Source organism: Enoplosus armatus, chromosome 7 (assembly GCF_043641665.1).
Source record: "Enoplosus armatus isolate fEnoArm2 chromosome 7, fEnoArm2.hap1, whole genome shotgun sequence".
Lineage (NCBI taxonomy): Eukaryota > Metazoa > Chordata > Actinopteri > Centrarchiformes > Enoplosidae > Enoplosus > Enoplosus armatus.
Window position 1 is genome coordinate 17,058,416 of NC_092186.1, and position 18,850 is coordinate 17,077,265.

General features: G+C 39.9%; 2 protein-coding genes across 2 annotated transcripts; both read right to left on the reverse strand.

Moving 5' to 3' along the window:
• Window positions 1-2,838: 2,838 nt before the first annotated feature.
• LOC139287752 (5-hydroxytryptamine receptor 3A-like) lies at window positions 2,839-9,181 on the reverse strand. The gene is made up of 9 exons (XM_070908921.1): window positions 9,127-9,181; window positions 8,865-9,025; window positions 8,694-8,738; window positions 7,566-7,672; window positions 7,035-7,204; window positions 6,427-6,587; window positions 3,832-4,042; window positions 3,301-3,512; window positions 2,839-3,135 (listed from the first exon to the last, which is right to left on the reverse strand). The coding sequence occupies exons 1-9, from the start codon at window positions 9,179-9,181 to the stop codon at window positions 2,839-2,841; spliced, it is 1,419 nt and encodes a 472-aa protein (XP_070765022.1).
• Window positions 9,182-10,586: 1,405 nt separating this feature from the next.
• Window positions 10,587-16,754, reverse strand: LOC139287755 (5-hydroxytryptamine receptor 3A-like). Its single transcript, XM_070908923.1, has 12 exons — window positions 16,702-16,754; window positions 16,434-16,597; window positions 15,516-15,559; window positions 14,602-14,678; window positions 14,206-14,375; window positions 13,717-13,877; window positions 12,813-13,023; window positions 12,282-12,493; window positions 11,826-12,109; window positions 11,430-11,449; window positions 10,843-10,967; window positions 10,587-10,751 (listed from the first exon to the last, which is right to left on the reverse strand). The coding sequence occupies exons 1-12, from the start codon at window positions 16,752-16,754 to the stop codon at window positions 10,587-10,589; spliced, it is 1,686 nt and encodes a 561-aa protein (XP_070765024.1).
• Window positions 16,755-18,850: the final 2,096 nt, after the last annotated feature.

The following is an 18,850-nucleotide window of genomic DNA, read 5'->3' on the forward strand; positions in this document are numbered from 1 at the left end:
TTCAATTTATCAAGTTTCCGACAGAGCGCAGCAGCCTGGTGCTTGCCGTCATCCTTCTCCTCCGCATCTGTTGCAAACCTTCCCAAGGCCTCTCTTATTGCACTGTGGTTATCTCTCAAAGCTTTGGTCGAGTCAGCTCTACAACTCCATCTAGTACTGGACAGTGGTTTTAGAGTCCTGTTGATGTTCACATCCCTGTTAAATATCCGATTCCAACGGCGAGGGGATGCGGCACAAAACATACAGTGACTGAAGTAGGTCAAAGAAATTGCTCACATCTTTACAGCTATTATCAATGCTGTTTACACCGACAAGATTAAGTGAATGTCCAGCAAAGGGCATGTAATGAATCAGGAGGTTTGCTCTTTTCAGATCTGCCTGAAGGCGGTTTTATTTACCAGCAATGTTACTGGCGTTGTTATAGCTTTGTCCCTGGCAATTTGACAAGTCTAACCCCAGATCATGAACCATTCTTATTACATATTCAGTAAGACTTGCTTCAGTGTGGCTGTGAATAAGCTCTAAACCAATGAATCTCCCCACCACTTTCCCTTCCTCGCTGACAAATCTAAATTTGAATGTCAACTGGTCAATGTGCGACATATCGGGGGTTGAATCTATGATGACTGAGAAGTACTTGGCACACCATTGTTCGGCTGCAATCGTTTTCTTTACTTTCTCACCCATTAAGCAAATGAACTCCTCACACACAGTAGATGACAGGTATGATGTTGTCCCTCATGCCTTTTGACCATACTTCTCTATGTGTTCTATTAAAAATGGATCAAACTGTGCAATAAGTTCCAGAAGTCCGAGGTAATTGCCATCACTTGATGAGCCCAAAAGTTCATCATCACCCCTGAATGCTAGGCCTCTCTCATTCAAGAATTTGATTATAGCCACAATGCCCCTCAAGACCTCTTTCCAATATTTCCCCTCAGCATCCCTCATCCACTGTGCCCATATTCCTCAATCTGAGCAGTAAAGCGAGCATGCTGTGCACTCTTTGCACTCTTCTCGTGTTTCGAAATTCGCTCAGAATGTCTCCAGTCAGAAAATCCAGATGTAAAAGCATTATGTTGTGAGGATGACAAATATTTAAAAATTCTACTTGTTGTGTTAATCATTTGCCCCCGGTCACTCGCCCGATGCCATATATGGATAATCTGGCTTGTGGATAACCCAAACCCATAACATAACCCTAACCTTGAATAAAAAATAAAAACCTAGGTAAATCACTCAAATTTGGTGGTTTACCTTGTTGGAACCAGCTTCTTGTACTAAAAGTCCCCATAATGTGACTTAACAGTTTTGTCCCCACTACATGAGCAACACAAAAACTTACACACACACACACACACACACACACACACACACACAAACTCATATGCAGACAATACCTCTACAAACAAAACAGGACGAATAACAAATAGATATACGTACATTTATTTTCCCCATTAACTATTAAAATTGTGTATATTATTTCTTTTAATATAAACCTCAAGTGAGGTTTTCAAGCTTTTATACTGCAAACAAGTGTACAGACAGAATATTTCTATCCTTTGGAGGACATTCAATCCTCATGAATAGATGTAAATGAATAAAATGCAAATGCATATATTGTGGTATATGCAGATGGAACATAAACACACAGGACAAAATAGGACTTGTTGTTCCACACCTCCAGTAACCACTCACCCATTTTATTTTTCAACACCTCCACCTATGGGAGTTAGAATCTGTGCCATTCACCAGTACTGTGTGCTGTACTGTCGAACCATGTGCTTATTTTTGGTTTAATGCTGTTTTAGAAACCTGTGACCCAGTGATCAACAGTCAACATATAGTATATATTATATAGCCAAACAGATCCTTGTATGCAAGGGCATCACTTTGTCTTGAAAAGTGGCGGGGCCATAAGAGCTCAGATGACATTTTTTTTAAAATGGTCTTCAATGATTCCAGACAATGTAATGGGGGATCGATACGAGGTCAGAGTGGGTAATTACGGAAGATCGGGAAAAAAAATGCATAATGACGCATTAAAAGGACATAGCCTAGAATACTATGGAATCTACAATATTAAAATACTCAGCATAAAACACACAACTTTGACCGCACAGGTAACAGTCATCCATACGGATCACATCCCCAGCTGCAACACCATGTCAGTCGAACAATGCCAATATCACATCAACTGTAGAAGGCATGAGTGCACGTCAGTCAGCCCAGCGATAACAATATCCAATATCACTGTCCTAAAATACGACGAAAATTAAAGAATGACGCTAACATTAGCTCAAGACAATAAATCAACCTTACCTTTAGATGTTAAGTTAAATTGCCTTGTTGATTCGATGCTGCATACTTTTTTAATGTTAGACAAACAGAAAGTTCACAAGAGTTTATGAGTCACGTTCAACCAATCATGACTCATTCCAAGCATAAGGTTTAAATGTGAGAATATGAATTAAACTGGAGCAAGGATTACATTATTTCTATTTTTTTATCTATTCAAATTTTATTTATTCTTTCAAAATTCCAAGTAATTAATACGTTTCACATGATTAAACTCAGATATCACCTCTGTAAATTTCCTCCTTAGGGGGAACAAATGTCAGCCTCAAGGCCATACTGACTAAACAGCACAAGACAGCTCTAGATTGAACTGAACTGGGTGGAAGGCATTTGTGATGCAAAAGAACTACGGAGAAAACCCAGAAATACTACAGCATGTTACTTTTCTTTTTAGTGTTCAAACTGTAAGCTGCAAACCAGTCAAACTTTGCTGATAATCAATATAATTGTGTGATTGTGTGATTTAACTCTCCTGCCAAATCAACCTTCATACGGTTGATTCCAGATCCAGATACATACGATGGTGATGAAGCTGGAAGAGATGAAGAGAATGTACAAGCCGAACAGCAGACGGTCAACAATTATCCCAATCATTTCCCATTCCTGCGAGGTTTTGCTCCCCTGGAAGTGTTTGTCCATCTGGAGGCGGATGGCCATGAGATCTCTGCTCAGCTTCCTCAGTTCATCCAGGGCCAGCTCCGGAGGGGGTTTCACTGGTGTATCACCAGAGACGCTCTGAAGATCTCTTGAAGAGATGATGCTGGTATTCGTCACTGGGTATGTCAAAGTACAGTGATACTGTGATACATGGTGTGACACATTATTTTAAAAAGCCAGGTACTAATACTATATTATGATGATCGAGTTGCAAAATGATTACAATTAGATGTAGATGTAGTAGTGACAGAAATAATAATAAAAAAATAATGATAATGTTATTATACCTTTAGTAGGTGGGTGTAGGGAGACTGTGATGCGGTTGCTCTTCTTCTTTGGAGGGAGACAAACGACAACAGCTAGATATCGTAACACGAGAACACTGAGCCAGTGAGGCACCGCACTGTACTGGCTGGAGCTGAACTGGATATTAGTGATAAACACTGTCTCCAACAGGCTGGCCACCATCAGAGCGAGACTGAGGGAGAAGAAAACATCTGCAGAAAACGGAAAGAAGGAAGGTTTAAGAAAAAAAAGAGACTGTTTTCATTCAGACTTTAGTCAACACAGGTGGGTAACAGATTGAGATTTAAATTATAGAGCTGTAATTAAGTAATCTCATTGGTTGAGTTAAAATTGATTGGGCAGAGCAGGAGAACCAGCTTTTCAGAGGACAAGGTATTAACTAGCCAACAATGGCATTTGGTCAAGAAGAAACTATAGTCTAAATATAAAAAATGCATAACCTCCATCTCAATGGAGCTACAGTTTGTCTAATTTGAAATCTACTTATATCATAGGTTAGATGTCACTCACTGATGAGAGGTGTTGTATTTCCAGTGACAGGCAGCAGGTCGTTCATGATGAGCAGGAAAACTGTGTAGCCCAGGATGAGGGTCATCTTGAAGGAGGACCGGTCCACACTCTGGGGAGGCAGCAGGAAGCTGAAGAGGTCCAATGTGATGAGGAAGCAGCTGGGGATCAGGAGGTTCACCACATAGAGGATTGGCCGACGTCTTAGAATGATCTTGGAAAGAGACAAGTACAATGTCCCAAGGTTTTAGTCAGACTTTATGATATTGGTCTAATTATCATTAAGTAATGAGACCTTTGCCAGGAATATTGACCTCCTCCACCAGCCCCCATAAAATGTTTGGTGGCCCCTCAGACCTTTGGTGATCCCCAAGGATCCATTCTTGGTCCCCCTGTGTTCTCTGTTTTTATGCTTCCATTATGACAAATTATCCACAAAAACAATTAAATCTACATCCACTAAAGTCACTTCTTAAAATGTATTTTCAAATACAAAAATGTAAAAAAACTTTCATCTTCTCAGCTATTGTTATACCACTTCACGTGTGTCCTATCACTTTTATCTTATTTTGTTTTTAATTACTTCATTTATGTTTTTGCTTTCAATTGTTTGGTTTTGGTTTGTCTTATTTTCTTCCTACTTGCTCCATGACAATTCTTATCAATGATGACATTTGTCACTGTTATCTTTTACCTTTTTTTAGCATTGAAGTATGTCACAGGGGATAGGACCCAAATGCAGACGCCAGAGTTTGAGCCAATAAAGCTCAGCGAATTCAGTAATAATAAAGTGGCAAAAGACTCATGGGATGGTGAAGCAGAACAAAGGTCAAAACCAGAGATGGCAGTCAAAACAGGCAAACAAATCCGACAAGGAGCAGGCAAGAATCAAAATCCCAATACACAGGCAAAGCCCAAAACAGACAGGTAAGAGGTCTCAGGAACAATAGAAAGACAGGATACAGAAACTGAAGAGCGAGACATGAAGCACACACATTTGACTTAACAATCTGACCAGGAACAAAGGAAGTAAACTCGTATATGTAGTGAAGGGTGATTAGGGAATGAGGTGCCGGTAGGGAAGCTCAGGTAACTGCAGGACTGAGGAGAAATGGGAACAGGTGTGTGGATGGGTGAGGCAGTCACATGATGAGAAAATGAGGGAAAGTCCAAGGACAGCTGGTGGACAGCTACAGGAAGGCAGGTGTGAACATGGCCTGGGAGAAGTGTAGAGCAGGGCTGGAGAGAGTGACTGAGGGAAACTGAGGAGCAAACTGTGACAGAAATATTTCGATCCAGATTAGGCACCTTGCACATGTGACAGGTAGTATGTGTTGCAGTAGATGTCTATTAGTACTGGTCACTGTTAAGGGTATGCAGCCAGTAATGCAAGAGAAATGCAGATCCTTCAATTCATACATTCTCAGACAAGGCAAATATAAAATTGGGACTTGGGAATGAACCAGACTGAAACTTAAGGTTCTCCTGAATCAAATGATGTATGGCACTTGATTCTGACTGCTAGATAGGTTAGAAAAACAAAGTAAACACAGGAGGGTCAGACAACCCTAAAACATTCGGGTCTTTGAGGGTTAAGGGTACGCAGCCAGTAATGCAAGAGGAATGCACATCCTTGCCTGTGTGGGTTAATTGTGTGTCAATCTGTTGGTAATGCCTCTCGGCTCCAGTAGAGGGATCACGCTCCTCTTCCTCACTCAATACAGATGAGTTAAAGCGAGACCTGTGTATGTAGTTTCTTCACCCTTCTTCTGCTACTGTTCTCCCTATTTAAGGTAATTACCGTCCACAAAGCACTATAGACATATGGACATGTTAGTAATAGTTGTCGTATGTTACTGTTGTTTTATATAAAGGACAGTTTCATGTTTTGTTAATGTATTGAGAGTATTGTATTAAGAGTTTCAGTTGATGTATAAGCTAGCTGCCGGAGACATCATGGCCCCGCCATAGAGTCCAACTGTCATTGAACTGTCATTGTCTGTTACATTTACATATTTGTGTTGTAAAGTTCAAGTGCTTATATTTGTACAGCAAGGTTCAAGTGCTTATTTCATTACTGTAAGAATGTAGTTCATATGAAGGCTGCAAATTAAAATCAAATTGAAGGCTGAAAAGTTACAAATACATATCATAATTTAGATGTTCTGTGATAATTTAGTAAAAACAGAATTTAAATAATTCAGAGAAAGTTAAAAATATACACTAGTTTGGTAACTGTGGAGACTGAGTGTGATTTTGTCTGCATTCTTTAAAATGTAACTCAATACAGATACATGTCGGCGAGAGCTGTGTGTGTGGTTTCTTCACTCTTCTCCTGCCACTATTCGCCCTATTTAAGGGCACAACACAATATTATTTTAACTGGGATTGTCTCACTTTTCTACAAACAAATATTTAATCACAATAATTTTGAAGATGAATCACATAAATAAAATTGACATTGGAATTCTACACATGGTTTCTTTAAAATATCACAACTGATTTAACAGTGTTTAAATGTTAAACAAATAAATGGTAAACAAATAAATAACAGATTTCATCATGTCAATGAAGAATAAAATAGCTAAAAGCGCTTACATAGTATTTGATGTCAGAGTAGCTTCCATCAGTTATCACCAGGGTAGATGGAGCTATTTTGATATCTACAAGCTCCCACTCCCCTTTGGTCTGTATCACGTTTCTGGACTCCTCCAGGGTCTCTGCAGCTGTGATGCCTTGAATCATGCTTATGTCTACAGCTGGAAAAAAATTCAAGAAAGGTTTTTCCATATTAGATGCCTGTCTGAGTTACATTATTAGAAGTCTGTGTTTTACTTGTGGTCTTCTGCAGAGAACACTGCAGTTATTCCATATTAGATGCCAAGTCTGTGTGAAGTTTTGCTTGTGGTCTAGCAAAGTTGTCAATTTGAAAGTTGAGTTCATGGAAGTTCAGGGCAGAAGATTTAAATGAATTAAATTAATTCTACTTAAATTTAATTTGACTTTTTTGTAAAATATTCAGTTCAAATTCAGTTCATTTCTGAAAATGCTTAATTACTGTAAAAATTGTAATTAAACCCAAGTGACAATTTTCATTGTATTCCAAGGACAAACCTGTCATAATTATAATGAATATCTGAATGTGAGGTGGACCTGCAGATCTGAGATCAGATTTTAATTTGTTGTTGTTTTTTGGGCAGGCTTACCAAAGTGTAGATATGGTTCAAACGTCAGTGTGCAGTTTTGGATATCGAAGGGGAAAGTGTAGATTACTAATTGGCAGGAGCTGACCACCCTGATTGGCTTATCATCAAAAACACGACCTGTGTTGTATAAGTAGACATAGGGAGTTTTGGGAGATTTGTCCTCTTCCATGCTGGAAAAGAATAGAAGAAAGAAAACACCTTTTTAATTGCAAATGTATATTTTAAAAAGATATAGTTCATGTTCCACTCAGCTGACTCTTTTCCTTAGTTTCTGTAAGTAATAATTAATTAAAGCACCAAATATCTAAAACTGAGCACATTTCTTGTTTACAATATTTCTAAAATGGTGGCAATTTGATCAAAAGAAGCATAAAAGACCAATATGTGGCCAAAACATCTGTATAAAGCTGTACAGAAGTGCTGCCAGATATTTGTTTTGAAGGCAATAAGTCTCATTAAAGGTCTGATTCCTTTTGTTTTCTAATGAAGGTTGAACACGTGTACAGACTAACTGAACATCCTTTAACTTACAACTCTGTGATGTGGACGTCTGGGATCCAAAGCTTTTCTCGAGGGACAGAGACTCTATCAGCTCCACATTCCTTCTCATCCCAGCTCAGTCCTGCTATATCCCACTCCTAGGAATGTAGGTACATTAAACAGAACAATACCAATGTGATGTACAGCTTAGAAAACATTTTAACTGTACGTACTTTAATTTAAAGGTTAAGTCTGATGATATTCTTCATTTTTGACTCTTCTCTTCCCACGCCTACTTTAGAGACATTTTCGCCCTTATGTGGACTGTTCAGGGTTTTTGTTTTAATGAATCCTGAGCCTTTAAAAAAGTGAAAGTATATATTCATGACTTGTTTTTAAATTGACTTTAAATTTAAGTGACCAATGGGCTAGGGTCTGAGTGACACAGACACTTGGGAAGTTGGAGAGATGGACTAATTGTTGCATTGTTGGATGACAAAATATTGAATATCAACAAATGAAACACGCATGACGATATGCTGCTATGGTGATGTCATATTGTTTACAAGGAATCGAATAAAATATATTAAATAAAATGATTTTGTTGCTGCTTTCCCTCCAAAACGTAAAGTCATTCATTAATTTCCAACATGGATGGTGAAAGGAGAACTGCACTTCCACCTGTGTATCCCTTGTTTATGTTGGTCTAGGTAGGATTTGATTAGCTTCTCGTTGTCCAGATTGCCCATGTTTTCTCCTTGTGTGAGGGAGCTACATCATATCCGGTTGTAAACTGCAAAAAGTTAAAATGTTATAACTTTGGACAGCAATGCTGTCCACCGTCCTGCTCTCGTCCACTAAAATTTTATCCAGTTTAGCCACTGTATGCCTGAAACCATGTGAATGCATGAATGAAATTTTCCAAATAAAAGTCACCTATAACATACAATACACATTCACAATATGACGTTTAACATGGTCATGATCATGGTATCAATTTTTAGTTTAGGCTATTAAGATTTCTGGCACGTGGGACAAGGAGAATTTCTCTCAGTTTGATTTAGCCTCTTGTTATATCTCAACATTCAATTTCAGAATTAAAATCTCCACCTTTGTTTTTAGAGATTTTAGATACATTTCTGAATCAATTCATGTTTTGTCTGTGCTCTGAAAACTTACCAGGACTTGCCATATGAATGTTGTCAGGGATTGTTCTTTTTCATTCTAGGGATGAGACATATTTATGATAATTAATGATTAATAAAATTCCCTTACAGTATACTTAGTTTAAAAAGTTATGCATGTGTATATGCAGGCATGAATACATGTATGTGCAGCTCATGGACTCACCACTCCTATAATTCCCACCACAGTCATATCAATGGTTACGTTCATCGTATCTGAAAAGCTTTTTACAGGTCGCAATAGTTTCCTAGGAAATAATTCTTTCTCAAGAGCATCAAACAAGGATTCAGGAGTTGGGCTGGTGCAGTTCAATGTTGCAACAAAATCTGAAAGTTTAGAGCATTACCATCGGAATAGTTTCAAGCTTTTAACAGATCCTTTTGTTTTTTGCTAATTTAGTAGATTTTCAAAATTCTTTCTTACTTACCGTGAAGCAATGAAAAACAGATGAAGATGAGCCTGGCTGTCTTTACCTCTGTCATCTTGTCTGTGTCAGCTCAACCACTTTCATGACTTGTCCCATCGGTTTCAAAGCAAAATGTCAACAGTCTGAACTCACACTTTTTCTTTCTGAATTATTTGCATGCATGTCTAGTTTGTTAAAACAACAGTGCTGCAAAATGTAAGTAAAACTAGTTGAGGAAGGATGTCTGCTGTTCAAGAACTTGTTGGTTTCATATGTCAAGTCTGTTTATTTTGGCGGTTCGCAAATATAGACAAAGTCATAGAAATTGTATCGGAAAACGTTTATGTACGAAATTCTTTGCATCTTTGTGTATAATCAGTGTAATCACCAGTTTTTAAACTTTTCAGTGTAAAATGTTACTCTGCTCTGCATATTGGTGAATGTATGTTTTTTTTTAACAGCATTACATATTGATATAGATATTTAATACAAAGTAGGAACTTGGACGCTTGAACAATTTATGTCTTCTCTTGTGTCTTAGTGCTTTATATTTCAGAGAGGTACAGTCCTGGACTTAATTTACTAATAGAATTCGCAAAGTTATTATGAGAAGTTCTTTAAGAACACGTGAACAGTGTTGTGTTACCAGACACCTCCAGGGTACAGTGATTACCGTAGGCGAAATCTTTTGTTTACCCATGCAAATATGTGTTGCTTCATTGACCATGCAAGAGAAAAATTGTGAGGCTTTCAAGATCTCAAAAAAAATAAAATGCAAGCAGCCAATAGGTTTCAGGGCCTCAGTGCCTTAAAATATGACTGTAAACAAGATATACATTGTGACGAGCTGTGGTTCACTCATGACACACTCACAAGAGAAGGAATGTCACTGATAGTTCACCTAACCACTCTTATGGTCTGAGATTTCTGCTAGTAATAAATGCAAGTGAAACTACCGGAACACAGCTAACTTCATTAACATTGCATGAACCTGCATCAACATGATAATTAGGAGGATATTCCAACTTATCCACCCCCGGGACACTGCATAGCCCCAACCTAGACGATTAGACAAAGTTGCAGAGGTGTCTGGGAAGCCGATGATGCCGCCAAGCTGGTTCCATGACAATTCTTCTGTGGTGGCTGAAGATGGAGCCTGGAGCTAATTCTTAGCCCCCAACTCCTCCACAGAAGGGGCCAGGGGCTGATATGGTGCCCACAGGTTTTGGTAGAGCACCACCATCCGGTTTCAGCTGACCAGCTGCATTGGTTACACAACGTCTGACAGTTTTTCCAGCATAGTACATGGCCCAATCTAGTGGTTTGTCAACTTTAGGGAGAGGCCCTTCTTCTTCACAGGGCTGCAGACCCTCACCAGAGCTCTAGGTGCAAAGTCCCCTCCCCTGCAGCGGGAGTCATAGGCCCATTTCTGCTGAGACCCAGCAGACCTGTCTGGCCTGTCTGGTCAGTTTGTGCACATCCTACAGCTGCTCTTGGAGATTGTAGAAATTGTTCAGTCCAGGTTCAACCCCCAGCTCCCGCTCTGGTGGAGAACCGAACACCAGGTCCACAGGGAGAAGTTCATGTACAAACATGAGGCCGTGAGGATACACTTTGTTGACTCCTGCACTGCCGTCAGGTATGCCCTCAAAAGATGGTGAGGATGTTAGTCCAAATCCTTCTGCCAATGGCTGGTCAGGATTCTGAGTTTTGTGGACAGTGCACAGTTTTCCCAGCTGTGTTGGAGTCTTTTCCGGGCCACTGGGAGTAGAGGGCCTTGTTCTCCAGATCCAGTTGACTCTGGTTCTGATGAAGCTGTTGGGGGTTGATGATCTTGAAGCTGCTGTCGTCTGCTGCTGGCACTGGGGGGACAGCACAGCACCAAGGCGTACCTATTTGGAGTCTGTGTCTACAATAAATGGTTGTCCGGGGTCTGGATAGACTAGCACAGGAGGTATGATCTCCTCCTGTCCAGATCTATGTCAACACCTGCGGCTGATTGGATTATCATTCAACAATGGTGGCCCTATTCAGAGTGCATAAGCGCCATCCAGTGTAGTTGTACTCATGCTGGATGTTTCTGATGGACTAAATATCCTCCACAACCACCAATCTAATCGTGTGCAAAGCTAATTTTGCTCCTACTGGCAGTGTAAATGCACACACAAAGGCATTTGTTTTTGCCACAATTCTCTGGAGACTTGCCCTAACCTTAACCACAACCACTACATGGCCAACCCCAACCCATAACATAACACTAACCAAACCCTAACCTTGAACAAAAACTAAAAACCAGAGTATATCACTCAAATTTTGTGGTTTACCTGGAACCACCTTCTTGTACCTAGATGTTAGTCCCCATAATGCAACAGTGTGAACAGTTTGAAGACTATCCCTCAAATGAACACAAAACGGGACTAATTACAAACTGGATATGCATATGCCAACTGCACATTTAGATATAAAACTGACCTATTGTTATTATGAATCCTGACTCGGTCACATGATGAATAGTAAATTTGACTCCCAGGATTTCTGTAGGATTCCTGTGACCCACAGGATTCCCAAAAAAATGTCAGCCTCTAGGCCATACTGACTAAACAGCACAAGATTGATTGAACTGAATTGGGTGGAAGGCATTTGTGATGCAAAAGAACTATGGAGAAAACCATGTTATGTGATTGTGTGATTTAACTCTCCTGCCAAGTCAGCCTTCATACGGTTGATTCCAGATCCAGATACATACGATGGTGATGAAGCTGGAAGAGATGAAGAGAATGTACAAGCCGAACAGCAGACGGTCACTGACTTTCCCGATCGTTTCCCATTCCTGCGAGGTTTTGCTCCCCTGGAAGTGTTTGTCCATCTGGAGGCGGATGGCCATGAGATCTCTGCTCAGCTTCCTCAGTTCATCCAGGGCCAGCTCCGGAGGGGGTTTCACTGGTGTATCACCAGAGACGCTCTGAAGATCTCTTGAAGAGATGATGCTGGTATTCGTCACTGGGTATGTCAAAAATCAAGAGTACAGTGATACTGTGATACATGGTGTGACACATTATTTTAAAAAGCCAGGTACTAATACTAATTATGATGATTGAGTTGCAAAATTATTACAATTTGATGTAGATGTAGTAGTGACAGAAATAATAATAAAAAAATAATGATAATGTTATTATACCTTTAGTAGGTGGGTGTAGGGAGACTGTGATGCGGTTGCTCTTCTTCTTTGGAGGGAGACAAACGACAACAGCTAGATATCGTAACACGAGAACACTGAGCCAGTGAGGCACCGCACTGTACTGGCTGGAGCTGAACTGGATATTAATGATAAACACTGTCTCCAACAGGCTGGCCACCATCAGAGCGAGACTGAGGGAGAAGAAAACATCTGCAGAAAACGGAAAGAACGAAGGTTTAAGAAAAAAAAGAGACTGTTTTCATTCAGACTTTATTCAACACAGGTGGGTAACAGATTGAGATTTAAATTATAGAGCTGTAATTAAGTAATCTCATTGGTTGAGTTAAAATTGATTGGGCAGAGCAGGAGAACCAGCTTTTCAGAGGACAAGGTATTAACTAGCCAACAATGGCATTTGGTCAAGAAGAAACTATAGTCTAAATATAAAAAATGCATAACCTCCATCTCAATGGAGATACAGTTTGTCTAATTTGAAATCTACTTATATCATAGGTTAGATGTCACTCACTGATGAGAGGTGTTGTATTTCCAGTGACAGGCAGCAGGTCGTTCATGATGAGCAGGAAAACTGTGTAGCCCAGGATGAGGGTCATCTTGAAGGAGGACCGGTCCACACTCTGGGGAGGCAGCAGGGAGCTGAAGAGGTCCAATGTGATGAGGAAGCAGCTGGGGATCAGGAGGTTCACCACATAGAGGATTGGCCGACGTCTTAGAATGATCTTGGAAAGAGACAAATACAATTTCTCAAGGTTTTAGTCAGACTTTATGATATTGGTCTAATTATCATTAAGTAATGAGACCCTCCCAGGAATATTGACCTCCTCCACCAGCCCCCATAAAACGTTTGGTGGCCCCTCAGACCTTTGGTGATCCCCAAGAATCCATTCTTGGTCCCCCTGTGTTCTCTGTTTTCATGCTTCTACTATGACAAATTATCCACAAAATCTACATCCACTAAAGTCACTTCTTAAATGTATTTTTAAATACAAAAATAAAAAAAACCTCCTCAGCTATTGTTATACTGCTGTATTTTTCCTGTCACAAGAACATAGTTCATATGACAGTGAAAACTGAATGCTAAAAAGTTACAAATACATGTTGTAATTTAGAATTTTAGTTCTGTGATAATTTAATCAAAACAGAATTTAAATAATTCAGAGAAAGTTAAAAGAGACTGAGTGTGATTTCGTTTGCATTCTTTAACATTTCTCTCAATACAGATACATGACGGCGAGATCTGTGTGTGTGGTTTCTTCACTCTTCTCCTTTTTACTGGGATTGTCTCACTTTTCTACAAACAAATATTTAATCATAATGATTAAAATAAAGATTAATCACACAAATAAAATTGACATTGGAATACTACACATGATTTCTTTAAGATATCACAACTGGTTTAACATACTACTTACATAGTATTTAATGTCAGAGTAGCTCCCATAACTTATCTCCAGGGTAGATGGAGCTATTTTGATATTTATAAGCTCCCACTCCCCTTTGGTCTGTATCACGTTTCTGGACTCCTCCAGGATCTGTGCAGCTGTGGTGCTCTGAAACATCCTTATGTCTGCAGCTGGAATGAAATTTAAGAAAGGTTTTTCCATATTAGCTGCCTGTCTGTGTTTTACTTGTGGTCCTCTGCAAATGAGTAAAGACTAACTTGTCAACATGAAAGTTGAGTTCATAGAAATTTAGGACCAAAGATATTTAAATTAATTAATGTAATCCTACTTTTTTGAAAATGATTAATTACTGTAAAAATTGTTATTAAACCCAAGTGACAATTTTCACTGTATTCCAAGAACAAACCTGTCATAATTATAATGAATAACAGAATGTGAGGTGGACCTGCAGATCTGAGATCAGATTTTAATTTGTTGTTGTTCTTTGGGCAGGCTTACCAAAGTGTAGATATGATCCAAACGTCAGTGTGCAGTTTTGGATATCGAAGGGGAAAGTGTAGATTACTAATCGGCAGGAGCTGACCACCCTGATTGGATTATCATCAAAAACACGACCTGTGTTGTATAAGTAGACATAGGGAGTTTTGGGAGATTTGTCCTCGTCCATGCTGGAAAAGAATAGAAGAAAGAAAACATTTTAATTGCAAATACATACTTTAAAAGGATAGGTTCCACATGTTCCACTCAGCTGACTCTTTTCCTTAGTTTCTGTAAATAATAATAAACCACCAAATATCTAAAACTGGGCACATTTCTTGTTTAAAGGTCTGATTCCTTTTGTTTTCTCATGAGGTTGAGCACGTGTACAGACTAACTGAACATCCTTTAACTTACAACTCTGCGATGTGGACGTCTGGGACCCAAAGCTTTTCTCGAGGGACAGAGCAGCTCAGTCCTGCTATATCCCACTCCTACATTAAACAGAACAATACTAATGTGTACAGATCAAAAATGCCATGTATTTTAACTGTATGACTTCATACTTTCTTTTAAAGGATAAGCGTGGTGATATTCTACATTTTTCTCTATGTCAATAATTCTGATGAAAAGACCACAACCAACAATATACGGATCCTATTAACAAATATCTTATTTGTAGCCAAAGCCTGAATAGCTTGTTCCTCTCTGCCACGGAAAGCCAAAGTGAAATCAAAACTTCCGGGTTCCTGACCAAGCTGAAGCAGACCATGAAGGTCGGCCATGAAACGAGGGACGGTGAAGTGCACAGAGAGGAGGGGAGAACCCACAGTGCCAGCACCAGACGAGTCGGGCTGACGGCTTAAACGCCTGAATGAGTAAGGAAAGTTAGCTGGCTGTAGACCTGCTTGTGTGCGCATTGCACTGCAGCACAGGAACCTTTGCCTAGTGTGGTTTCTGTGCTCTCTCTGCTGCGGCCTGGATCGGCCTTTCCCGAGGGACAGTGAAGGATCTGATAGGCCCAAGTGACTGAGCGACTGCAGCAGAGCCCCTAAAGTGACTCTTCTCTTCCCACGCGTACATTAGAGACTTTTCCGCCCTTATGTGGATTGTTCAGGGAGAGTTTCAATGGATCCTGAGCCTTTAAAAAAAGTGAAAGTATATATTTGTGACCTGTCTTTAAATTGTAAGTCTTCAGTAGTGACCAATGGGCTTGGGTCTGAGTGACACAGACACTAGGGAAGGTGGAAAGTATCGAGAGATGGACTAATGCATTGTTGGATGACGTATCTCAGCATGTTTTATTTTCAGAATGAAAGTTTTCCTTTTACCAGGACTTGCCATATGAATGTTGTGAGGGATTGTTCCTTTTCATTCCAGGGATGAGACATATTTATAATGATCAATGAGCCTTTGCAGCTATAACAGCTTCAACTCTTCTGGGAAGGCTTTCCACAAGGTTTAGGAGTGTGTTTATGGGAATTTTTGATCATTCTTCCAGAAGCGCATTTGTGAGGTCACACACTGATGTTGGACGAGAAGGCCTGGCTCTCAGTCTCCGCTCTAATTCATCCCAAAGGTGTTTTATCGGGTTGAGGTCAGGACTCTGTGCAGGCCAGTCAAGTTCATCCACACCAAACTCTCTCATCCATGTCTTTATGGACCTTGCTTTGTGCACTGGTGCACAGTCATGTTGGAACAGGAAGGGGCCATCCCCAAACTGTTCCCACAAAGTTGGGAGCATGGAATTGTCCAAAATATCTTGGTATGCTGAAGCATTCAGAGTTCCTTTCACTGGAACTAAGGGGCCAAGCCCAGCTCCTGAAAAACAACCCCACACCATAATCCCCCCTCCACCAAACTTTACACTTGGCACAATGCAGTCAGACAAGTACCGTTCTCCTGGCAACCGCCAAACCCAGACTCGTTCATCAGATCGGCAGACGGTGAAGCGTGATTCGTCACTCCAGAGAACGCGTCTCCACTGCTCTAGAGTCCAGTGGCAGCGTGCTTTACACCACTGCATCCGACGCTTTGCATTGCACTTGGTGATGTATGGCTTGGTTGCAGCTGCTCGGCCATGGAAACCCATTCCATGAAGCTCTCTACGCACTGTTCTTGAACTAATCTGAAGGCCACATGAAGTTTGGAGGTCTGTAGCGATTGACTCTGCAGAAAGTTGGCGACCTCTGCGCACTATGTGAATACTTTTGGCAATATAGTGTATGTATGTGCAGCTCATGGACTCACCACTCCTATAATTCCCACCACAGTCATATCCATAGATACGTTCATTGTATCTGAAAAGCTTTTTACAGGTCGCAATAGTTTCCTAGGAAATAATTCTTTCTCAAGTGAATCAAACAAGGATTCAGGAGTTGGGCTGGTGCAGTTCAATGTTGCAACAAAACCGGAAAGTTTAGAGCATTACCATTGGAATAGTTTCAAGCTTTTAACAGATCATCTTCCTTTTTCATTTTAACCTAATAGATTGTCAAAACTATTTTTTCCTTACCGCGAAGCAGGGAAAAACAGATGAAGAAGAGCCCGGCTGTCTTTACCCCTGTCATCTTGTCTGTGTCAGTTAAACCAGCTTCATCACTTGTCTCACTGACGTCAAAGCAAAATGTCTGCAGTCTCAACTCACACCTTTTCTCTCTGAAATATTTGCATGCATGTTTTGTTGATAAGGACAGTCTTGCAAATTTTAAGTAAAACTACTCAAACAAGGATGTTTGCTTTTTATATTGTTGTTTTGAACTTGGCATTGGTTACACTTGTTGAGTCTGTTTATTGTGCAAATATTTTTGATACACACCTCAGCATGCAATGAGCCTGAATCAGTACTCACAATTGGATTGGCGCCATCTATTGTTTCTCCAACCTAATTCTTGCCTCACTAATAGTCTGATAAACAGTAAATTAATTTAATTCAGGTTAAAAACAACAGTATAAGTATTTGGTCTTTGCAAACTGATATGATGTACATGTTTATTTGCATATAGAGCGGGGAAGTGAGATCCGATCACAAGTCGTCACTAGAGACGCATGTTGATGCCAGGTGTGCACAGGGGCAAACACAATACAAATGGGTCAAGACAAAGCCATAGAAATTATATCAGAAAACATTTATGCATGATGGTTGAAACATAGTTGTGAGTTAGTGTAGTCAGCAGTCTGCGTTACATATTAATATTAATATTAAATCCAAAGTAGGAACTTGAACAGTTTATGTCTCCTCTTTTGTCTTATTGTTTGATATTTCAGAGAAGTACAGTCCTGGACCTATTTTGCTTATAGACTTAGGAAGAAAAGCAAATAGCAGAACTTTGAGCACAAAAAATGTAGAGGTGAATTGGTTTCAGAACCTCAGTTAAATATATATCGTGGCGAGCTGTGGTTCACTGATGATAAACTCAGCGAGGCAGCTTTCTCTTGGTGAATTTCAGGGATTTTTCATCAGCACACATCCAAATGAGCAGGGAAAGGGGGATACAACTCTGTATAGGTGTGATGTAATATATTACTTGCAATTAAAACATTTTAGCCAACCCTCAAGTGTCCTCTAGGCTTAGTAATAACTGATTAAACAAGTACCAAGTAAGTATCAAAGTAAAAATATGAAAAAAACACCCCTCAAAAACAGAATCATGAGACAAGGTGCGGGGTAGGGAAACAAAAAATATGTAAAATCACTTCCACAGTTCATAAAATTGTCTTGCTCTCTCAGCTGAGCATGCTGGATTTTCAAACATGTTTTCACAGGGAAAAAATCGGACTCTGAACAAAACTTACTAAAATTGACTAATCCCTCTACTTCCCCGTTACGCCCTGGCCCTGTCACGAATGAGGAGCCAGGTGCACAAACAGACAGGAGACAAGGCTGCATGTTTTCAAAACTTTTAGGAGAGAATAGTCTGTTAGCTCTCAGCCAGTTTGGCAGAAGGGACCTCTGGTGGATCTGGAAGGACAGCTATTACTATCAGCCAGCATGAGAAAACTACCAGTGTGACTGGCCGAGGGGAAATCCTGAAACAACATGAGAATTAGACTCCACTCTTCCACCAGCAACAATGATTCCAATGATTTGTCACAAAGTCTTAAACGGACAAATTGGTTTCAGGGTGACAGCAAAATAATAAACAAAATGGAACTAAAGAAATTGAACAAAAGATAAAGCTCTTACTTAAAACTCAAAACAGGTGAAGGGTAATCAAACAAAAGTGTCATCAGTAGAGATGTTGAGCCGGCTGGATCACAGTTCTACATCCAACAAATACAAACTGAGGAGCAATTTCTTGAAGTAGAGAAGGAACTGGAGAAATGCCTCTTCTGGAGGTCAATGGTCATTTACAAAAGTTAAAGTGCTGCAAATACTTGAATTTCCAAATATGTAAATCTTACTTGATATTTTGTAATGTCATTCAGATAATTTCAATAAGAATTTTAGATCACTTGCTCCTATCAGTTTTGAAAGGGGAAATCAGTAACACTGAAGATGGCCGCAACATCGAAAACATCTTAGACGTAATTTATTTCTTTATGTTTTCATTGCAGAAGCTGTTATGACTTTGTTGATGGGCTACAGAGGAATGGCGGATCACTCTGAGCAGGCTCCAGGTCGAACTGGTGGTAGGACGACAGAATTGAATACACAGGGAAAGTT